The 24,829-nt window shown below is 45.9% G+C and overlaps 1 protein-coding gene across 1 annotated transcript; it reads left to right on the plus strand.

The window, feature by feature from the left end:
- Nucleotides 1–24,829, plus strand: LOC143975503 (transmembrane emp24 domain-containing protein 11-like). The gene is made up of 5 exons (XM_077477951.1): nucleotides 1–216; nucleotides 10,766–10,866; nucleotides 15,323–15,448; nucleotides 21,238–21,384; nucleotides 24,254–24,829. Exons 1-5 carry the CDS (start codon nucleotides 84–86, stop codon nucleotides 24,401–24,403), a joined length of 657 nt encoding a protein of 218 aa, XP_077334077.1. The 5' UTR covers nucleotides 1–83; the 3' UTR covers nucleotides 24,404–24,829.

Below are 24,829 nucleotides of genomic sequence, written 5' to 3' on the forward strand. Positions count from 1 at the left end.
TCGGTTGTGTGCTGCTCACTCCTTGTGAACGCTGACCTCCATCTGTGCTTCTAGCGTGCTTTCTCTTTGCTGTGACTACAGACATGTCAGCACATGTACCATGTTTAGTGATCATCTTCAATGTCTGGACATTGGCAAATGCTATGTACTATCATTCTGCAGAAAGAGAGGAGAAATGTGTCATAGAAGATCTCCCTGCTGAAATGCTGGTTACAGGTAAGAATATAGTACTGTCTTTGTTCATAAAGTATATCTAAAGGCACAAATATTATTATTATTTGTATTTTTGAATAGAGTTGGGAATTAATAAAACGTCTTTTTTTCTTTTGCTGTCCTTTTTGGGTTATAGCTCTTTTCTTTTTGTTTATTCTGTCCTGGAGAAACAACTGGAAGTGCAGGGTGGACATACTGTTTGAGCAGCTGCACAAGGGTCTTCCAAGACTTAGGGGCCCATTTATACTAAATGAAGAACAGATGTTTGCCAGGACCCTGCCACTGTCACCTATACCTGGACCTGTCACATGGCTCACCAGATGTTCACTGATACAATATTTTCCTTGGACAGTAGTTGGTATAGAAAATTTTATTCACAAAGGGGCCCTATGGTGACTCTGTGCACCACTCAGGAGATGAGAGGAAATTTCTCCAAAGTCAGGGGAAATCTCTACTTAGTCTAGGTTGACATTTATATGGGTGCGCTTGATGAGTTGTGGCCGCCGTGATGCCAAGGAGGAGATGCAGGGGAAGCCCCTCCAATCGCCCGGAGGGAAGCGTTGCCCGCGCCATAGATGAGGTAAGTGCGGGTTGGTAACCGACCAACCGGGGGGGGGGGGGGGAGTGTTTTTGGGTGCATTGTTTGCCGCCCTCCAAAAATATACTACAAGTCACCACTGTTAAACCCCCTGTTGCTTTTGAACGGTGCTACCGCCTGCCAAACATGACCTATTCAAGTAAATGGGGCCAATATGCAAGCGCCCCTCAACTGCATGCTTCTGGGGGGTCCAAGAGGTTAATGCAGGGGGTGAGAAAGCAACACAACATTGCCTGCTGGTTACAGGGCACTCACAGAGTGGCCTCATTTACTTGAATGGTCGGCAGGTGCTACACCCACCAACCATGACAGAGCGTATAACTCCTGCTGCAGCTGTGACATGTGCACAACCCTGGCCACTGCAGCTAAAGGGTGGTGCGGTTGGGGCAGAGGTGGTAAAAACACATCTTAACTATGGGGATTTCCCACCCCCCAACCTGCAAATGTAAATGATCCCTTACAGTTCTGAGCCCCTTATAAGGCTGCTTTCATACTGATGTGCTGAGTTTACCTGAACCGTGAATGCCGTGCATCTGTGACTTTCCTGGGTTAGCTGCGCTTTGCCATAGACTTCTATTATATCCTGCAGGTGTGGTTCACTTTCTGAAAGCACACCAAAAACTCCTGCATACAGAAAGTGCACCAAACTTACAGGATATAACTGAAGTATATGACTGCAGCAAACCCACAGGAAAGCTTCAGGTACACTGCACTGCACCCGCGGTGTGGGTAAACCGCAGCACATCAGTGTGAAAGCAGCCCTATACTATTATGCCCAGTGTAATTCTTCACACTGACCTGAAGATCTCTGGCACCACTCTGGAGACCTCTAGCCAGGATAAGAGGTGGAGTGCAGTTGGTATTACTCCTGGGACAGGAGCCAGCACTACAGAGGAGGCATTGGCTTATTCAGCTCTTTCTCCCTACTACAACTTTACAGGTAGTCCTTCTGCACTGCACTCTGTTTGATGCTCTGGTATGGTGGGTCAGCAAGCCCAGACCATGAGCTACCAGTCACCTGTCTGCAATCTACTGGTTGCTGACCCCCTGAACTATACCCTAAACTGAAAAATCCTAGAAAATCAATATACACTATATTACCAAAAGTATTGTGACGCCTGCCTTTACACGCACATGAACTTTAATGGCATCCCTACCAGTCCGTAGGTTTCAATATTGAGTTGGCCCACCCTTTGCAGCTATAACAGCTTCAACTCTTCTGGGAAGGCCGTCCACAAGGTTTAGGAGCGTGTCTATAGGAATGTTTTTGTAATATAGTGTATATAAGTGTGTACTTACCAAATCTTTCAAAACTACCTTGTTGCAAGCCCCCCCCCCCAATCTATGTTCTCAGTTCCTAGTCTACATGCATGGATTTCAACAGTTTTGTTTGGTTTGTTTTTAGAAGCACATGATTAGAGCCTGAGGCTCTAATTAGCTTCCAAAAAGGGAGGGCTCACCCAGTTGTGTGGCATTAGCAAATTAATATTTGCTAATGTCTTCCTGTCTCCCGGCCAATCAGGAAGCTGATCCTGAGACCCGATTGGCCGGGAGTCCTAAGACCCCATTGGCTGGATTCCAGGACTCCTGACTGCCCGGGAGGAGACCATTGGGACTCAGGGAGAGAGATGCAGGAAGAGAGATGTACATGAAGGTAGGTGTGAGGCTGGCAGACAACGGGCAAGAGTGCAAAATGGCGATCGACGGGGGGGGGGGGGGTGTAGCGTTGATCGATTGAGTGATGGGAGGGGGGTTTGGTGGTGGTCAGATGGATGGCTTGGGGGGGGACAGCAGGCTGCCCCCCTCCCCCCCAAGGGAAATTTGAGCAACAGCCACCACTGCCTAGTAGCCTTCCAATCCTCCAGAGTTTCTTCAAAAGGGTGACAACATATGCACACTGAGGAGAAGAGATATTAGCATTGTCACTGCCGATAGCCCATCCCACTACATGCTGATCAATGCCTGATCAGGGCCGTCTTTAGCGCAGGGCAAACAGGGCACCTGCCCTGGGCCCAATGTTTGTAGGGGGGCCCGCACTGCTACCCACGAATTAGGGCCCCAATGAAGGTTTTGCAGAGTGTGCAGAGGACACGGGACGGGAGGCTGTATTCCCGTGCTAGCCAGCTGAGAGGGGGCGGGGCTGGGAGCTCCACTGATGCTCTGACCCCTCCCCCGTACAGCCTGTATGCTCGGAACAGAGCGGCTGTAGTGAGAGCCAGTGATCGGAGTGGGAGCGTCAGTGGAGCTCCCGGCCCCGCCCCCGGACCTCTGTATTCCGCAGCCAGTATAGAGGGGCGGGGCTGGGAGCTCCACTGACACTCCCACTCCGATCACTGGCTCTCACTACAGCCGCTCTGTTCCGAGCATACAGGCTGCACGGGGGCGGGGTTAGAGCATCAGTGGAGCTCCCGGCCCCGCCCCCTCTCAGCTGGCTAGCGCGGGAATACAGCCTCCCGTGTCCTCTGTGCACTCTGCAAAACCTTCATTGGGGCCCCAATTCACGGGTAACGGGGCCCCCCTACAAAGCATCAGTGGAGCTCCCGGGTGTTGTAGTGAGATCAGAGAATGGAAGCCCCGCCCACATTCCTCTAAATGTATGTAGCGAGTTTGGCTGTTCAGGTATGTCCTTGCACCCATAAAATGCCTGACTGCTTAAACCCTGAGCTGTGTTATTCAACTGTCAAGCTGTGGTTGCTGAAAGTTCTCTGACCATCACCTGTAGCATGTCCGCAGTCTCTGATTGTCTCCTGCAGTATGTCCGCAGTCTTTGATTGTCTCCTGCAGTATGTCCGCAGTCTCTGATTGTCTCCTGCAGTATGTTCGCAGTCTCTTATTGTCTCCTGCAGTATGTCCCCAGTCTCTTATTGTCTCCTGCAGTATGTCCGCAGTCTCTTATTGTCTCCTGCAGTATGTCCGCAGTCTTTGATTGTCTCCTACAGTATGTTTGCAGTCTCTGATTGTCTCCTGCAGTATGTTCGCAGTCTCTGATTGTCTCCTGTAGTATGCCCCCAGTCTCTGTCTCCTGCAGTATGTCGCCAGTCTCTGATTGTCTCCTGCCGTATGTCCGCAGTCTCTGATTGTCTCCTGCAGTATGTCCGCAGTCTCTGATTGTCTCCTGCAGTATGTCTGCAGTCTCTGATTGTCTCCTGTAGTATGTCCGCAGTCTCTGATTGTCTCCTGCCGTATGTCCGCAGTCTCTGATTGTCTCCTGCAGTATGTCCGCAGTCTCTGATTGTCTCCTGCAGTATGTCCGCAGTCTCTGATTGTCTCCTGCAGTATGTCCGCAGTCTCTGATTGTCTCCTGCAGTATGTCTGCAGTCTCTGTCTCCTGCAGTATGTCCGCAGTCTCTGTCTCCTGCAGTATATTCGCAGTCTCTGATTGTCTCCTGCAGTATGTTCACAGTCTCTGATTGTCTCCTGCAGTATGTCGCCAGTCTCTGATTGTCTCCTGCAGTATGTCGCCAGTCTCTGATTGTCTCCTGCCGTATGTCCGCAGTCTCTGATTGTCTCCTGTAGTATGTCCGCAGTCTCTGATTGTCTCCTGCAGTATGTCCGCAGTCTCTGATTGTCTCCTGCAGTATGTCCGCAGTCTCTGATTGTCTCCTGCAGTATGTCCGCAGTCTCTGATTTTCTCCTGTAGTATGTCCGCAGTCTCTGATTGTCTCCTGCCGTATGTCCGCAGTCTCTGATTGTCTCCTGTAGTATGTCCGCAGTCTCTCATTGTCTCCTGCAGTATGTCCGCAGTCTCTGATTGTCTCCTGCAGTATGTCGCCAGTCTCTGATTGTCTCCTGCAGTATGTCGCCAGTCTCTGATTTTCTCCTGCAGTATGTCGCCAGTCTCTGATTGTCTCCTGCAGTATGTCCGCAGTCTCTGATTGTCTCCTGCCGTATGTCCGCAGTCTCTCATTGTCTCCTGCAGTATGTCCGCAGTCTCTGATTGTCTCCTGCAGTATGTCCGCAGTCTCTGATTGTCTCCTGCAGTATGTCTGCAGTCTCTGTCTCCTGCAGTATGTTAGCAATCTCTGTCTCCTGCAGTATGTTCGCAGTCTCTGATTGTCTCCTGCAGTATGTTCGCAGTCTCTGATTGTCTCCTGCAGTATGTCACCAGTCTCTGATTGTCTCCTGCAGTATGTCGCCAGTCTCTGATTGTCTCCTGCAGTATGTCGCCAGTCTCTGATTGTCTCCTGCAGTATGTCGCCAGTCTCTGATTGTCTCCTGCAGTATGTCCACAGTCTCTGATTGTCTCCTGCCGTATGTCCGCAGTCTCTGATTGTCTCCTGTAGTATGTCCGCAGTCGCTGATTGTCTCCTGCAGTATGTCCGCAGTCTCTGATTGTCTCCTGCAGTATGTCCACAGTCTCTGAACCTCTCCTGTAGTATGTGTATTATTGTGCCCCTTTACTTGCTCAATTATTTAGGATTGCTCCACTGCTCAGTGAGAGGTAATGATGTGCATTAACCTGTAGCAACCAATCAGCGAACAGTAGTGATCTGCTTTAATCTCTAGCAGCCAATCAGTAAGTGGTAATGATGTGCATTAACCTTTAGCAACCAATCGGCAAGCAGAAATTATGTGTTGCAACCTCTAGCAACCAGCCAGCGAGCAGTAAGGATAGTCTGTAATCTCTGGCAAACAATTGCAATCACTGCGTGATCTGCTGCAGTAAACTGATTTTGAGTCTACCTGCTATTTTTTGTATGTCTCAGAATGGAGGGGGGTGGGGGGGCCCAAGAAAATGTTTGCCCAGGGCCCAATCAAAATTAAAGACGGCCCTGTGCCTGATACATGATCCAATAGAGCGCCCTATGCCTGGAAGGAGATGACAAAGGGTACAGTCTTGGATCACAACTCCAGAAGGGTGAAGACCTTTGCAACCCCTGTCATAATCTCATGGGAATAAAAAGAGAACCTTGGCATCTAGAAAAAAAATCAGGAGATGGTTTACAAAAAATCCTTTGGGCAGAGCTTGACTTTAATGGGGCTGATTCAATAAATCTTGAAAAAGAAAGTCAGTGCAAACTGGAGTTCATGTCATATTGAGTCAACATTCATTTTTATGAAAAGAATGAGACAAGGATAATAAATAATTGTTATGGAGAGACAATATAGCCTCACATCATTACATCTGTAGATATGGAAATATTATTGAAGTAAAATCTATATACGGTACATCTCTCACATTTAAAGAGAGATCAGTGTCAGGACGCATTTCAGTACTCAACAAAACACTGTTATTTGATAAAGGAACAATATGACTCCAAAGTGTTCTCTGGCTCAATGTTCTGTATGATCCCAAGGCTGCAGAATAACTTTATTTCCATCATGAATACTGTACACACTGAACAATTGCATATATCAGACAGAAAACATTATACAATATGCTGATGATGTCATCTGTATTTCTGTTCATTGACCCTTGGCAAATGTAAGATATTGTTCCTTGGCATACTAATACTAAGTACATTTTACAATGAAAGCATATCAATTTTATTTACAAACTTACTTGATTTTAAAAACGAATTGGGTTTAATATATTTTGCTTGATGGCGACTGCAAAAATGCAAGATATATTCTATATAGTGCTTTAAAAAAGGGTCTCAGTCTGTTGAAATCCACAATATTTCATCCTCCTCCTTCATCCTCAATAGTAGTTCCCCCAGGGATGCCTCTAGAGTCCTTTTACTGTGCACACAGTTGACATACCATTGCTCAGTTAAGTCTGATTGACAAGGCAATCTAAAGCCCAGGGCAAACCTACCAAACTTTGCCCCCCCCCCACTCCCAAAAATCCCCTCCAAAAAAATCTGCATGCTTACCCTCTAAGCATTAATCCCCCCTCCTCCCAGTACAAACCTGCCCCCCCCCCGCTGAAATCCCCACTGCCAGCACAACCCCCCCCCCCCCATCCACCTCCGAGCTCAAATCCTCTCTCACCAAATCCTCCTAGCTCAAATCCCCCCCCCCCAAAAAAAAATCACTCCTCCTAATGCAAATCCTCTACCCCTCAAATTTCCCCTCCAAGCACAAATCCTCTCCCTCCACTCCCATTTCACCTCCTAGGACAAATCCTCCCCCCCCCCCCCAAATTTCAGCTCCTAGCACAAATCATCCCTACTAGCACAAATCCCCCCTCCCCAAAAAAATCCCTCCCCCTCTACCATATCACCTCTTCTAGCACAAACCCCCCAAACCTTCATCCAAGCATAAATCCTCTTCCCCCTCCCAACACATATCACTCCAAATCACCATTCCTAGCACCTCTCCTAGAACAATTCTTATCCTCTGCCACCCTCCAATTTCCCCCTCCCAATACAAATCTCCCCTCTCCCCCGCATGGCAATCAATTACAGCCAGCATAGAAGGCCTATCAACTTATTGAGAGGATTGATGTGCATTGGCATTGGTACTTTAATCCTCATGTCCTTTTCTAGTTTTAAGGTTGAGAATATTCTAACTTTTTGCATTACTGCTTGGTATGTTAATTTCTCTGCTGTGAATAAACAGACACTGCAGCAGGTGGTAAAGACTGCACAGAGGATTATTGGCAGCAATATGCCCAGTTGCCCACCATCAGGAATATTTACAACAGCAGGTGTAGGAAGATGCTCCTCAATATTATGAGGGACTCTTCTCATTCTGCTTATGGACCCTCCTTGCAACCTAAACACCAATTGTTACGCCTGAACAACATGAAAGAGATCAAAGATCACTGGGGTAGTGCAGTGGACAGTGTCAGTAGGGCAGTGTAGTGTCAGTAGGGCAGTAGATGGTGTCAGTAGAGCAGTTGATGCTCTCAGCAGAGCAGCGGACAGTGTCAGTGGGGCGGTAGATGTTATTAGTAGGGCAGGGATTGGTGTCAGTGGGGCAGTGGATGGTGTCAGTCAGTAGAGCAGTGGACGGTCTCAGTAGAGCAGTGGACTTTGTCAGTGTGGCAGAGGACAGTGTCAGTAGGGCAGAGGATGTTGTCAGTATAGCAGTAGACAGTGTCAGTAGGGCAGAGGTTGGTATAAATAGGGCAGTGGACAGTGTCAGTAGTTTTCTTTATTTTTATTATTGTTTTTTTATTGTTTTTTTCAATTTTATTTCAGCTCCTGGAGGGGAGAGTACAGGTTATCGGTTCCAGTAAAATCCACCTCCGTCGCTCCTTCTGTCCAGGCTCCCCTTCATTCTGCTTGTCAACAGCGCAGCATACTAAGTTGTTACTTTCCTGTGCTACTCTGCATATGTGGAAGGAGTAGTCGGGGTTGGCAAGGAAGGGACACGATCTTCCCATCACCTGCCCGCGATCGACGGGTTACTGACCTCCATCCTTCACTAATCATCCTTGTAATCCCAATATGAATCTCACAACAACCCTCCCTAACACCTTCATAAAACCTCAACATAAACACTCATACTGGGCAAACACACTTGAAGAATGTTGGACATGAGGGTGCCAGCACCAGGACCACCCACAAAGTGAATTTTGACTGGTTCATCAGAAACTGGCCAAAATTCGCTAAGTGTATGGTCAGCTTAATCTCCTCATTAAACCTAACATTGCTAGATGTAATCTTCACCTTTTGTCTAATTAGAATCATGATGCAAGTTTGTCCTCTTAAATAAAGGAAAAAACACAGTTTTTTTTAACATTTAAAAAACTGACTTAAAATGGTTGCACCCACACCTTGGTTATGTTTACAGTGCCTTGAAAAATATTCATACCCCTTGAAATGTTCCACACTTTGTCATGTTACAACCAAAAATTTTAATGTATTTTATTGGGATTTTATGTGACAGGCCAACACAAAGGCGCACATACCAGTAATTTTTAAGTGGAAGGAAAATGGTAAATGCTTTTCACTTTTTTTTTTTACAAATAAATATGTGAAAAGTTTGGCGTGCATTTGAATTCAGCCCCCCTAAGTCAATACTTTGTAGAACCCCCTTTCACTGCAATTACAGCTGCAAGTCTTTTTGGGGATGTCTCTCCCAGCTTTGCACAACTAGCGAGCGACATTTTTGCCCATTCTTCTTTGTAAAATAGCTCAAGATCTATCAGATTGGATGGAGAGCGTCTGTAACCAACAATTTTCAAGTCTTGCCACAGATTCTCAATTGGGTTTAGTTTAAGTCTGAACTTGGCCATTCTAACACATGAATATGCTTTGCTCTAAACCATTCATTGTAGCTCTGGCTGTATGTTTAGGGTCGTTGTCCTGTTGGAAGGTGAACCTCTGCTCCAGTCTCAAGTCTTTTGCAGACTCTAAAAGGTTTTGCCAGATTGCCCTGTATTTGGCTCCATCCATCTTCCCATCTACTCTGATCAGCTTCCTTGTCGCTGCTAAAGAAAAACATACAGAAAAATAAAATGATGCTGCCGCCAATATTTTTCACAGTGAGGATGGTGTGTTCAGGGTGATGTGCAGTGTTAGTTTTCCGCCACACATAGTGTTTTGCTTTTAGGCCAAAAAGTTACATTTTGGTCTCATCTGACCAGAGCACCTTCCACATGTTTGCTGCGTCCCCCCGACTTCTCACAAACTGCAAATGGGACTTCTTATGGCTTTCTTTCAACAATGGCTTTCTTCTGGCTACTCTTGTAACGGCAAGATTTGTGGAGTGAACGAATAATAGTTGTCCTGTGAAACAGATTCTCCTACCTGAGTTGTGGATCTCTGCAGCTCCACCAGAGTTACCATGGGCATCTTGTCTGCTTCTTTGATTAATGCTCTTCTTGCGCGGCAGATCAGTTTAGGTGGACGGCCATGTCTTGGTAGGCTTGCAGTTGTGCCATACTCTTTCCATTTTCGGATGATGGATTTAACAGTGCTTTGTGATATGTTGAAAGCTTGGGATATTTTTTTTATAACCTAACCCTGCTTTAATCTTCTCAACAACTTTATCCCTGACCTGTCTGGTGTGTTCCTTGGCCTTCATGATGCTGACAAACCTCTGAGGGCTTCACAGAACAGCTGTATTTATACTGAGAGTAAATTACACATAGGTGGACTCTTTTTAATAATTAGGTGACTTCTAAAGGCAATTGGTTCCACTAGATTTTAGTTAAGGGTATCAGAGAAAAGGGGGCTGAATACAAATGCACGCCACACTTTTCAGATATTTATTTGTAAAAAAAATTTAAAACCATTTATCATTTTCCTCCCACAATTATGTACCACTTTGTGTTGGTCTATCACATAAAATCCCAATAAAATACATTCACGTTTTTGGTTGTAACAAGACAAAATGTGGAACAGCTCAAGGCACTGTATACTGAGACAGGCAAGAGACTGATATCTCTTGCCCTGTACACACGGTCGGACTTTCCAACGGAAAATGTGCAATTGGATCTTGTTGTCGGAAAATCCGATCGTGTGTGGGCTCCATCTGACTTTTTCCGTCGGAATTTCCGACACACAAAGTTTGAGAGCAGTATCTAAAATTTTCCCGACAACAAAATCTGATTGTTTAAATTCTGATCGTGTGTACACAATTCCGACGGACAAAGTGCCACGCATGCTCAGAAATTAAAGCTATTGGCTACTGCCCTCTTTATAGTCCCATCGTACGTATTCTACGCCACTGCGTTCTGAACGATCGGATTTTCCGACAACTTTGTGCGACTGTGTGTATGCAAGACAAGTTTGGGCCAAAATCCGTCTGAAAAAATCAGACGGATTTTGTCGTCGGAGTGTCTGACTGTGTGTACAAGGCATTAGAGGTACATCTATTTTACACTGAATTATTTAAAAAAAATGACTCATTTTGACTACCAATCTTAGATTATAGGAGGAGGGTGACTGTCATTAAGGTCATTACATGTGTCAATGTCATAAGACCCTATCCTAACCTGTCCAGTCTGCCACAGGTCTAAGCACTATGCAAAGCTGAAGGTTTTGTCTACTTTTCCTTTCAAGCTTTATCTCTACTACTTCACATCTAAATCACACTGTGTTTTTGTTCCCTGATAAGGTCGTTATAAGATACAACAGTGGGACTTAAGCCAACATGATTTCCTTCCATCTGCTCCTGGACTTGGAATGGTTGTGACTATCAAGGCTCCAAATAGTGAGGTAAGTGCTATAATATACAATAGTTTTCACTTTGCTTTTTCACTGATTCTTTTATTTCATGTGACTTGTTAAAGACTTCCACACTATGTGTCGGAAATATTTAATCCAAGGTAAAGACCCAAAGAGGTTACACTGTGGTGGCTGGTGCTAAATATTTCAGGGGGGGACGGAAAACTAACGCCACGTAGACAGAGAGACAGACGGTGGATGGGATGGGAAGGCAGCGAATGCCGCAACCAACCAACCAACCATTCCCCCCAGCGGGAGACAGACTGCGGATGGGAAGTTGGCGATCGCCGCAAGCACCCCCCTACCCACCACACCTGGCGTTAGATGTACGAGAACGTGGCGGCGATCCACCACCACCCCTCCTGCGGGTGACTGACTTTAACTTAGGAGACAGGGGGAAGGAAGAGCTGGGCTTCTCTTCCCGGCTGAACAGAAAATGTGTCCTGAGACCCGATTAGCTAGGGAGTCCTAAGACTCCCTGGCCAATCGGGTCTCAGGACCTGCTTCCGGATTGGCCGGCAGTAGAATCAGGAAGACAACAGTGAATATTAATTCGTTATTGTCACACAACTGGGTGGGCTTAGGGTGCAGTGGTCTGCAACCTGAGCCCACCATTTTTTTAAGGAAATTAGAGCCTCAGGCTCTAATCATGTGCTTCAACAAAAAAAAAAATAACCCTGTTGGAATCCATGCGTCCGGCACTCTGCATGTAGATTAGGGGCCAGGCACATGGATTAGGGGGCCAGTGGCCCTGCGACCCGTATGGACAGGCCGCCACTGTTGCTAACTGTTCTTTACAGTACATGGCCACTGCCAAATTGCTCCTGAATGTAACATTATTGAGTATAGGAGAGGTAACTATTGGTTTCAAATCAGTGGCGTAACTAGAACCTTCAGGGCCCCGGTGCAAGAAACCATGGAGACCCCCCCCCTGACTTCCAGCCAGGGCTCTTCCCACTGATTCTGGGGGCAGCAGGACCCGTTTAGGAGGGGGAACAAATCCCCTCCATTTTCCTCCTGCAGTCACTTAATGCCTATCAGAGGGAGAGGAGGAGAAGCAGACTTTTAGTGGCTGCAGGAGAAAAATTGAGGGGATTTGTTCCTCTAAATGCCCCCATGCCCCCCCCCCCCATCCAGGTGTTCAGGGGCAACATGTGCGCTATTGCGATTGTGACCCCTGTAGTTACTCCCCTGGGATGAGTGCCAGCGGTGGTGGTGGGGGATGGGATTAGTGGCAGCACTGGTGGTTGAGGAGGGATAGGATCAGTGGCATCGGTGGTGGGGGATGGGATGAGTGGTAGTGGTGAGGGAGAGATGGGATGAATGGAAGCGGTGGGGAGGATGGGATCAGTGGCAGCAGTGGTGGTTGGGTGGGGATGGGATCAGTAGTAGAGGTTGTGGTGGGGGGATGGGATGAGTGGTAGCAGTGAGGGAGGATGGGATCAGTGGCAAGGGTTGTGGTTGGGGGGTGGGATCAGTGATGGGGGGGTTGAATGGGATGAGTGGCAGATGTGGTGGTGGGAATGGGATCAGTGGCAAGGGTAATGGTTGGAGGGGGATGGGAATGGGATGAGTGGCAGTTGTGGTGGGAGGATGGGATCCGTGGTGAGGGTGGTGGTTGGGAGGGTGGGGTGGGATGAGTGGTGGGGAGGGGAACGGTATCAATGGCAAGGATGGTCGTTGCGGGATGGGATCAGTGACAGTAATGGTCATGGTGGGGTGGATCAGTGGCAGCACTGGTTGAGGTGGTGTGGGGGGAATCAGTGGCAGTAGTGGTGGTGCCGGGGGGTATCAGTGGCAGTAGTGATGGTGCTGGGGGTATCAGTGGCAGTAGTGGTGGTGCTGGGGTGTGTCAGTGGCAGTAGTGGTGGTGCAGGGGAGGTATCAGTGGCAGTAGTGGTGGTGCCAGGGGTATCAGTGGCAGTAGTGGTGTGCCGGGGGTATCAGTGGTAGTAGTGGTGGTGTGGGGGGTATCAGAGGCAGTAGTGGTGGTGTGGGGGTATCAGTGGCAGCAATGGTGTGGGAGGATCAGTGGCAGTAGCGGTGGTGTGGGGGTATCAGTGGAAGTAGTGGTGGTGTGGAGCGTATCAGTGGCAGTAGTGGTGGTGTGGAGCATATCAGTGGCAGTAGTGGTGGTGTGGGGGGGCATCAGTGGCAGTAGTGGTGGTGTGGGGGGCATCAGTGGCAGTAGTGGTGGTGTGGGGGGTATCAGTGACAGTAGTGGTGGTTTGGGGGTATCAGTGGCAGTAGTGGTGGTGTGGGGGGTATAAGTGGCAGTAGTGGTGGTGTGGGGGCTATCAGTGGCAGTAGTGGTGGTGTCGGGGGTATCAGTGGCAGCAGTGGTGTGGAGGGGGGATCAGTGGCAGTATTAAGGAATGGGTGCCACTCACTTGCAGATCACTTGGTTCCGCCTCCTTGCTTGGTGTGAGTGAAGGTGTGGCCAGAGAAGATGGGCGGAGACTGTGCGGGCAGAGCGAATGGGTGGAGAGGATGGGCGAAGCGGGGGACTGTCCCTGTGAGTGCGGTAGCAGAGGATGGGTGCAGAGGATGGGCGGGGAGGATGGGCGGAGCAGCCGGAAAGGATGGGCAGAGTGGAGAAGGACTCCGTGTAAATTACTATCTCCCGGGCGGGGCCCCCCTACAGTGGCGAAACTCAAGGGCCCAGTCGCAAATGTGACTGGTGCGACCCTGATAATTCCGCCACTGTTTGAAATTACCTAATAGTAATTTACCCATTGGAACTGGGAAAAGTAATAAGGTAGGAATTATATTGCTGCTTGCTGCCATCTTTTCTGACCTAAAAAAAACCTATTTTGAATTGCTAAGCATGCGGTATCAGCCCTGCCTATTTATTTTCTGATAGATTACAAAGAGAGATAGATTACAAACCTTCAGAGTTTATTCTGCCGGAAAAAAATGGTCGTGTGTACAGGGCATAACACTGCACATCACCCTGAACACACTAACCCCACTGTGAAACATGGTGATGGCAGCATCCTGTTGTGGGGATGCTTTTCTTTAGCAGGGACAGGGAAGCTGGTCAGAGTGGATGGGAAGATGAATGGAGCCAAATACAGGGCAATCTTAAAAGAAAACCTGTTAGAGTCTGCAAAAGACTTGAGACTGGGGCAGAGGTTTGTCTTCCAGCAGGACAACGACCCTAAACATACAGTCAGAGCTACAATTTAATGATTTAGATCAAAGCATATTCGTGAGTTGGAATGGCCAGTTCAAAGTCCAGACCTAAATCCAATTGAGAATCTGTGGCAAGACTTGAAAATTGCTGTTCACAGACGCTCTCCATTGAGCTATTTTAAAAAGAAGAATGGGCAGAAATGTCACTCTCTAGTTGTGCAAAGCTGGTAGAGACATCCCCAAAAAGACTTGCAGCTGTAATTGCAGTGAAAGGGGGTTCTACAAAGTATTGACTCAGGGGGGCGCCATACAAATGCACGCCACACTTTTCACATGTTTACTTGTAAACATTTTTGAAAACCATTTATCATTTCACTTCACAATTATGTGTCACTTTGTGTTGGTCTATAAAATCCCAATAAAATCCATTTATGTTTTTGGTTGTAACATGATAAAATGTGGAAAATTTCAAGGGGTACGAATACTGGCACTGTAATTGTAGCACTCTTTAGCTTAGTGTGCTAGATTGTACACATTCTCTCCCTCCCTCCTCCTTCCTAGCACAAATATTCCCCCATCTCCCCTCTTAGCATAAACACCCCCCAATCATCCCTACTAGCACAACCATCCCCACCCCCCCCCAAAAAAATTCTCCTTCTCTCCCTCTGCCATCTCACCACTTCTAGCACAACCCCCCAATCGACTTCCCTAGTACAAATCCTCTTCTCCCACCCTCCTCCCAACACAAATCCCTCTGAATCATCAATCGTAGCACACACACCCAAATTTCCCCTCCTAGAACAACTCTTACCCCCTGCTGCCCCCCAAATTCCTCCTCCCAACACAAATCCCCCCCCTCAATCTCCTCTAGGTGCCCCCCTCACCTCATATAATACTACAGTGCCCAGGGCAGCTGTCCCCCCTGCCCATCCCTTGTCCTGGCCCTGGTCTTACATATTTATACTTTTTGAAATATTGTGTGCTTTAAATGTTGCTTTATTTCATACTCTCTATGCAATATTTGATGTACAACTTCTAGTCTTACATTTTATGTTTTTATTGCCTTTGTTGGTTGAGATTTCTCCTCACGTTCTGGCCTTGTGACAATCCCCCCACCCCTCCCCTGCAAAGCCATTCATTGGGAAGCTCAGTATACTGCTGTTTCTCCTCTCCCAGCTCTCTAAGATAATTATGCTGCTGTGAAAAGTGAAAATGTGATCACTTATAAAAAAAAAAAGAGTATTTATATAATTTACACTTTAAATGTACTGTATTTTGTACCATTGTATAATTTATGTTGGTATATTTATAGCTATTGCTGTCTAAATTGTATGGGCCGGATGGGAAGTTTACATTTACATCCCATACTCCTGGAGAACATACCATCTGCATGCAATCAAATTCTACAAATCTTATTGCCTTTGCTGCAAACAGATTGGTACGTATCTTACAATGCATGGTATGTGTAAAGCATTGATAACAATCATTTTGAATTAATAAGGTTTTCTAAATCTCTATCTTTTTTTTTCTCTTTTGTTATGTTAATGACAAGTCGCACAAGTGTGAATGAGGTGTTAGGGTGGCAAAGAAAATGCATACACTGCACTACCATAGACTCTTCACAGCAACGTGTCTGTGGCTCAATCATTGTATGTGTGGCCAGTGACAAATTGTCAAATAGACAGGGGAGGCATCTGTTGTTGCAGGGCCCCAAAACATTTATTGCTCTTGGCACTAATGACTTACCATTTTTTTTTTTCTTGTCAAATTTGTTTATTGAATTTTAACAATTAGTATACATAAGTACATATGGTGGCAGCAAAAGAAAAGATCACATATATGGTAATAATATTGAGTTTCAGTTCCAACATAAACTAAAAGTAGTTTAACTAAAACAATTTTAGCATGGATCTAATTACTCAAAAGATTGTGTCATACGTTGTATAAGAGGGGATACAACCAACTTAGACCAGGTTAATATAAGATGACCTCAGATTAAAAAAAAAAAAAAAAAAAAAGGTCTTAATTATTGTCAAGAGTATAGTTTTTAAATAATAATAATAAAATTTTTTTTATTATAGAATCTAAAATCTTATACTACATATTGGAACTATGTACAATTGGTATAATGATAAAAATACAAGTTCTGCTACCAGAACTATATAAATTGAAAGAGGAAAGAAAGAGAATGGGGGAAAAAGTAGAAGCGAGAAAGAAGATAAAAGAAAACGTAATCTTAGGTAGGAGAAAAAATAGATAGGGAAGAAAGAAATGAGACTTACCATTTTTTTTAATGCTAGGTGTTCATGGCTGACCAGATATTTGTAAAAGGCCATCATACATTGTTGGATGCCTCCGGTATGCAAAGCGGCAATTCGCTAACCATCACATGTCAGAAAACACAACATTGAAGAAGAAGTAAGCCCCAATGGATTTACTTCCTCTTTTGCTCCCCGCAAGGCCTGCAAATAAAAGCATAATGGGCTAGTAGGCATGGCATACTAGACCATTATATGACACTTAACTTCAAAGCAAGCGAGCTCTGTCCCCAGTGCAGGCCGCGTCTATCTTCGCCCCTCTTCCTTTCCGGGGCCGCGGACTCTGGCTCTGTGACTGACCGGAGTGGCGTGATGTTACTCCCGCACATGTGCACGGAAGCCATCAGTCACGGCACACGCTGGGTGAAGAAATGGCACGATGGTCCGTTTTTTCACAGCTCATGCGCCGATGATGACATTGACGCACTACAAGTGAAATATGTCCTAGACCGCGCATGTTTAGGAGATATTTCGACTACCTATAGGTAAGCTTTATTCTAGGCTTAACTATTGGTAAAAGTCACTTAAACGGGGTTTACAACTACTTTAAGACTAAATATACCCAAGCGTCTAAATATGTGCCATCAGTCACCATACAAAACATAAAATATTTAGATGGAGATTTCACTGGAACTGAGATGGTGGAGCAAACAAATCTAGTTAGACAATTTCACAGTCCATTTTCCCAAAAGCCAGTTAGTGTAAATACGTGAGAGCGGAGGCGCTGAGGCTTCCTGTGCGTAGAATGGAGCTAATATTGCAGAGACATGCTGGAAATCAGTTCAGTGTCTGCTCCATTATTCTGCTCCAGTGAGATGTAGAAGAGAGCCGAGCCATACTCATCACAGTTGGAGGAAATTCCATACAGATCATCGCTACCTCCTCACTCTTCTGACTGTCACTCTGGATGTCTTTATAGTTTGTTAGGATTTCACAGATGGAGCAGCGGATAATCGTTCAGGCTCAGGGGCCAGAAGGAACCACAGCAACTTTTAATAAAACAGTACAATATTGCATATATTAACCCTAACATGGAACTTTTCTTAGTTTCTCCCATTTGGTCTATTAGTTAGTTCATCTTTACAGGAAAACTGCCTATGCAGATAAGGGGCACCTCTAGGTAAAAACAAACTGTGCAGCTCTGACCAAAGTAGAATAATACCCTTGCTTTAGGTATTAAGTACCTCCCAAAGCCTGGCTAAAAAAACTCCCAGAGATGGCATCATCCCATCCTGCCTTGTCCCAAGGATTTTGCTAAGACACTCCCAGCACACGTGCATTGCCTCTCTCCCCTGTCACAGTAGCTCTGAGCTCTGATATATTTTTCATGGCTTCTTTTGATGAGGTTGATATAGCAGTGGGCCCTATGACTAAAACAATGTTGGCTCAGTTTGTTTGTCTTTGATCTGTGCATATACTGTACCTCCTGAAGCCTGGCTGTAAAACTCCCGTAGATGGCATCATCCCGTTATGCCTTGTTGCTAGGATACTGCTAAGACATTCCCAGCACATCCCCACATGTGCGTTGTCTCTCTCCCCTGTAACAGTAGCTCTGAGCTCTGATATCCTTGTCAGGGATTCTTTTGCTAAGGTTGAAATAACAGTGGGCCCTATGACTAAAACCATGTGGGCCCAGTTTGTTTGTCTTTAAAGCAGAGCTCCACACAAAAGGGGAAGCTCAACTTGTCTGCCTCCTCCCCCCTTCCACCGCCACATTTGGCACCTTTTTGGGGGGAGGGGAGAACTGGTTTTGATAGGTACCTGCTCCTACTTCGCCATGGCAAAGTGAGCCAGAAGTTTGCCCCCCCCCCCCTCCACAGCCAGCCCATTGAGAAAGCGCAGAGTGATTCGCACATGTGCAGTAGGGAACATGGCGCAAGGTCGGTTTCCCTTAGCCAAGATGGTGGTGGCAGCACCCGAGAGCTGATTCAGGAAACAGCTTGGGTGAAGACACTGCTGGATGCCTGGGTAGAATCGGCTTGGGTGAAGACACCACTGGATGCCTGGACAGAATCGGCTTGGGTGAAGACACCACTGGATGCCTGGACAGAATCGGCTTGGGTGAAGACACCACTGGATGCCTGGATAGAATCGGCTTGGGTGAAGACACTGCTGGATGCCTGGAGAGAATCGGTTTGGGTGAAAACACTGCTGGATGCCTGGACAGAATCGGCTTGGGTGAAGACACCACTGGATGCCTGGACAGAATCGGCTTGGGTGAAGACACCACTGGATGCCTGGACAGAAACGGCTTGGGTGAAGACACCACTAAATGCCTGGACAGAATCGGCTTGGGTGAAGACACCACTGGATGCCTGGATAGAATCGGCTTGGGTGAAGACACTGCTGGATGCCTGGAGAGAATCGGTTTGGGTGAAGACACCACTGGATGCCTGGACAGAATCGGCTTGGGTGAAGACACCGCTGGATGCCTGGATAGAATCGGCTTGGGTGAAGACACTGCTGGATGCCTGGACAGAATCAGCTTGGGTGAAGACACCACTGGATGCCTGGACAGAATCGGCTTGGGTGAAGACACCACTGGATGCCTGGACAGAATCAGCTTGGGTGAAGACACCACTGGATGCCTGGATAGAATCGGCTTGGGTGAAGACACTGCTGGATGCCTGGATAGAATTGGCTTTGGTGAAGACACTGCTGGATGCCTGGATAGAATCGGGTTGGGTGAAGACACTGCTGGATGCCTGGAAAGAATCGGCTTGGGTGAAGAAACCACTGGATGCCTGGACAGAATCGGCTTGGGTGAAGTCACTGCTGGATGCCTGGATAGAATCGGCTTGGGTGAAGTCACTGCTGGATGCCTGGATAGAATCGGCTTGGGTGAAGACACTGCTGGATGCCTGGACAGAATCCGCTTGGGTAAAGACACTGCTGGATGCCTGCACAGTTAAGTACCCTAATACAGTATTTGTAGCTGCTGACTTTTACAGTTTTTTTTTTCGGGTGGGGGGTGGAACTCCTCATTAATTTGCATATACTGTACCCCCTGAAGCCTGGCTGAAAAACTCCCAGAAATGGCAACATCCCATCATGCCATGTTGTTAAGACAATCCCAGCTGATTCAAATCCCCTCACATGCATTGGAGTTTATTTACTAAAACTGGAGAGTGTAAAATCTGGTGCAGCTCTACATACAAACCAATCAGTTTCTAACTTCAGCTTGTCCAAATAAGTGCAGCGCTCTCCCCGACATCCAGAGGCCTGGTGGTGACCCCCAGAGACCGGGAGAGCTGACATTCCTCCTCAGGGTGAAGGTTCCTAGGCATGGTGGGTGTAAAGCAAGGTGGAAAGATGGGCCCCAGTCACTTTTAAAAATGAACAAAGAAAAGTTTATTTCTCTTAACAGGAAAATGTGTGAGAGAGGGGTAGGGCTCAGGACACCCCTAGGCAAATGCAATGGCAATTTAGCAGGCCAAAAATGCAGAACAAGGCAGACAGCAATACAGAAAAAGTGCCTTTAAGCTGAACCCATTGATCTGTATTCTATAGCAACAGCTGTCTCTTGTAGCAACAACTTAACTCACAGTATCCCACTGAGTTTCCTCGGACAAGTTCTCTCCTGAAGCTTTCCCAGCCACTTCATAGGCCCGGCTTATGAAGAGTCTACTCTGGTAGTCCTTCAGAACTCCAGCCCACTCAACCTGCCAAGGCACCATGGGATGATAACAGTGCCAGATTACACTCTGCGGAGGCCCCTAGGCAGTGGAAACCCTAGAGCCCTCCCTGCAGGTTTCTCAAGGTTTCCTGTACGTACGCTCTAGTGGGATAACATTAAACAAAGTAGTGTACACGTCGCCGCTGGATGGAGATGACCATCATTCACTACTGTACATTACACATATGTAGGTTGCACCAAATTGAGCTTTTAAGAGACAAACTTCAATGTGAACCTGATGTCTATGGTTTATGTACTTTATGCTGTTATTGGGTACATTACATGAATACAGGATTTTCTCTATGGAGTCTTTAATTGAAAGTTTTAGTTGATTCACTTTTTTCTATCTTTTGTAAGCAATATAAGAAAGCTCCATTGTAATTTTCTTTCAAGATCAAATCAAAGAAGTATTTTGCTCTGTTGTCGCGGGGCCCTTAAACGGCGCGGGGCCCATAGGTCAGTGCCTACTCTGCCTATTTGCAAATCCAGCACTGAATGATACTATCAACATGCCATTTTTACATAGGCAGAACGGCTGCCTTTCTCCGGAACGATCGGCGGGTCCCGGAGGACCTCACATCTGCCAGACCCGCTGATTGGCTCCCGTTGATTGGCTCACTCTGTGTCCAATGACAGCGGGAGCAGGTCTCCAGCACGCCCCAGACTCCGAAGTGCCAGATCACGTACTAGGTACACATACCTCCCCCAACATTTTGAGATGGGTATGAGGGACACCCACCAGGCATAAAACCACTCTTATTCGTTTATATTGTTTTTTAAAATGTACAAATACAGCAATTTAGAATTTGGATAAAAGGTTTAGCACTGGGAAACACTTTTTGAAAGATAAAAAGTGAATTTTATTTACAACTATATGGATTAGACCAAAATGAGGGACAAATGAGGGGGACAGAGGGACATTACTCAAAATCAGGGACAATCCCTCGAAATCAGGGACCATTGGGAGGCATGGACACGCTCTGGCACAGAGCTAAGAGGTTAAAGTGGTAATAAACCCAATACCATATAGTGATTATATTGCAGCTTACCAATCATTAGATGTGTTGGCTTGATTGATTTCCTTTTTTGTGCTTTTTTTTCCGCTTGTGGGGGAGGGCTGCACATAGAAGGTTTTGTTAACTTAGCCGAGAATGCATTAAAACCTTCTACCTTTACAACCACTTTAAAATAAAACTATGGCAGTAATGACAGCGCCATCATTATACTTTTCAGCGCATACACTTGGACATTCAGGTTGGTGAACACCCTCTTGATTTCTCAGCTGTGGATCCAAAGGACAAAGTGAAGGAAGTTTCCAACATGTTAGAAAATCTTCAAGGGGAAATGAACCATATCATGAAAGAACAGGAATATCAGCGGGTATGTTTATACATGAAATTTCTGTAATGGCTTTTCACTTCAAATATAAGTGTTTACAATTGTTTAACCACTTCAGCTCTGGAAGGATTACCCCCTTCATGACCAGGCCATTTTTTGCGATACGGCACTGCGTCGCTTTAACTGACAATTTCGCGGTTGTGCGACTCTGTACCCAAATAAAATGTATGTCCTTTTTTTCCCCACAAATAGAGCTTTCTTTTGGTGGTATTTGATCACCACTGCGGTATTTATTTTTTGCGCTATATACAAAAAAAAGACCAACAATTTTGAAAAAAAACCCCAATATTTTTTACTCTCTGCTATAAAACATTTCCAATAAAATAAGTAATAAAAAAAAAAATGTCTTTATCAATTTAGGCCATTATGTATTCCATTACATATTTTTGGTAAAAAAAATCCCAATACGTGTAAATTGATTGGTTTGCGTAAAAATTACAGTGTTTATGGGATATTTTTATTTTATTTTTTTAATAATTCATTTTTTACTAGTATGAGTGACAATCAGTGACTTATAGCGGGACTGCGATATTGCGGCAGACAAATCAGACACCTAACTGACACTTTTGACACTTTTTGGGGACCAATGACAAATAATTTGGGGTGTTTGCGGCAAATTCGAAAAGCTGCGGAACACCCTTTAAAAGTCTATGGGAGAAATCTAAATTGCTCATTTTAGAGGCTAATATGCAAGTTATTGTCATAAAAAGTGTTTGGGGACCTGGGTAGGACATCATCGGGAGAAATCACCCATCGCTGGACCCCGGAGAACAGATCACCCATTGCTGGATCCTGGAGAAGAGATCACCCATCGCAGGATACCAAGAGTGGATTAACACCACTGGAATCTTTTTTTTATATTTTTTATTTTTAATAAAGGACTTATCCCAACGGTGTCTGTGTGTTTTTTAACAATTTTTTACACTTTCTTTGTTAAATGGTAGGGGTACAATGTACCCCCTTACCATTTCAAACAGGGATCTGGGGGTCCCCTTGTTAAAGGGGGCTTCCAGATTCTGATAAGCCCCCCGCCCACAGACCCCCACAACCACCGGCCAGGGTTGTGGGGACATGGTGCTTTGAGGGGTCACAGACCGCCAAAGCATCCTCCCAATGTTGAGGGCATGTGGCCTGCTACGGTTCAGGAGGGGGGGCACTCTCTCGTCCCCCCCCTCTTTTCCTACGGCCTGCCAGGTTGCATGCTCGGATAAAGGGTCTGGAATGCATTTTGGGGGGAACTCCACGCCATTTTTTTCTAAAATTTGGCATGGAGTTCCCCTTAAAATCCATACCAGACCCTTCTGGTATGGATATTTGGGGGGGAACCCCACATAATTTTTTTTTTCAATTTGATGCGGGGTTCCCCTTAATATCCATACCAGACCTGAAGGGCCTGGTAATTGAATTTGGGGGACCCCCACACATTTTTTGTTTATCAATGACTTTCAAAGACTGTTCTCTGTATTACGGTGAGCCAACAATTCATTATAGCCGCGAGTGCTTTTAAATTACTTTTTTCCTGCAGAAATTATACTTTGTGCAGGGACAGTTCTAAGCATGGGAAACATGCGCCCTTTACAGGCATACTATACACACCCCCCAGGTACAAAATTTAAAGGAATATTACACTTTTATTGTTTCACTTTAAGTATTATTAAAATCACTGCTCCCGAAAAAAACTGCCATTTTTAAATGTTTTTTTGCATTGACCCATGTCCCCTGGGGCAGGAGCCGGGTCCCCAAACCCTTTTTAGGACAATGACTTGCATTATTATCCTTTAAAATTAGCACTTTTGATTTTGAACGTTGGAGTCCCATAGACTTTAATAGGGTTCTAAACTTCACGTGAATTTTAGGTCTATTCGCAGGTTCTGGTGCGATGCGATCCAAACCGGGGGGGGGGGGGGGGGGGGGGGCGGTTCGGCTCATCCCTACTGTATATATCGATTTGAAGGCCCTCAGCCATTGCTGCTCCGAATAAGATGTCCCTAGGTCCATTGCCAACTTGAGAAGGGGTTTAGACTTCAAAAATATAAGTTTTTGTTGAAAAAATTGTTGATTGAAGTAGTTCTGGACACCACAGAAATGCATTCATTCATTTGGAGAGATTTCCTGTGGTCTGTAGAGTGGCTTGGTGGTTAGCCCTTCTTTATCGGTTCAAATCCTGGTCATGTTCCTGCATGTTCTCCCTGTGCTTTAGTGGGTTTCCTGCTGTGAATGTACAGTGTGTAAAGGACTGTGAAATATGTTGGCACTATATAAACATCTATAATAAAAAAAAATGAAAATGCCTGCTTGGGTACTCAGTACCATTCTCTGGTTTCAGATTGGCCGTCAGAAGTAAAGTACACAGGCTGGTACTGAATTAATGTACAGCTAAATAACTGCCGCCAAATAAATGTTGTTTGTGACCAGGGCCAGGACAAGGGGTGGGCAGGAGGGGAAGGGAAGATGCACAGGGCCCAGCTGTAGGTGGGGTGCCCCCCTAATGTGTCCAATCTTCAGATCAGTGGCTAGGTACCACAAGGCAGCTCTGGCAGCTATGCCTTCACACTATGCTCGGACATGCCCATGAAAAAAAAAAACTGCACTTTCAGAAACTACCTTCTAATTTGTAGGAGGCAAGCAATTGGCTATGCATGTGTAGTGCACACTCCATGCCAGCCGGGGCAAAGGGTGCAGAGAATCAATGCAGGGCAGTACACCCATTTTACACCATGCATTAGTAGTGGGAGACTAAGTGCAGTTATCCATCCATGCCCTGGGCACTGGACCAGCCTGCCCCGCTACTGTTTATAACAAAGTCTGCAAAGTTGTTTTCTGCTTATAGTATTACTTGTTCCCTTTTCAGGAGCGAGAAGAATATTACAGACAGACGAGTGAAGACATGAACAGCAATGTTTTATGGTGGGCTATTGTGCAAACCATCATCCTCACCTCTGTTGGCATCTGGCAGATCAAACGCCTAAAAGATTTCCTCATCGCCAAGAAAGTTGTATAACAATTCAGCCAGGAATGAATGCCTATTTTTACATTTGTCAGATAGAGGAGCCTCTTCTTTGATACACAGCTCTCCCCCCTGCCTAAATTCTGGTTTTACTTTGTTACTATGTGTTTGCCACGTTCACTTGTCTAATGAGTGCCCTTACTGGCCACATGGATGGTCTCGCTAGACAAGGCAAAGATAAATGAGACAAACCTCCATGGGAGGGGCTTAGGGAGGACCTTAACTTTTTAAATGGATGACTGGTTCAATTTAATTGAATCCCCTCATAACCATTCCGGTCAATGTAAAATGTTTAAAAGTGTCCCCTCAACTCAGGCATGGAAACTTTCTTGTGTTACCCTGGAATAATATAAGATAATTCACTTTTTCGTAATATAAAAATAAAATTGTTTGTGAAAAAAATAAAGTGTATGCAGATTA

Source organism: Lithobates pipiens, unplaced genomic scaffold (genome assembly GCF_037356315.1).
Source record: "Lithobates pipiens isolate NorthernLeopardFrog02 unplaced genomic scaffold, aLitPip1_a1.2 Scaffold_13, whole genome shotgun sequence".
NCBI lineage: Eukaryota > Metazoa > Chordata > Amphibia > Anura > Ranidae > Lithobates > Lithobates pipiens.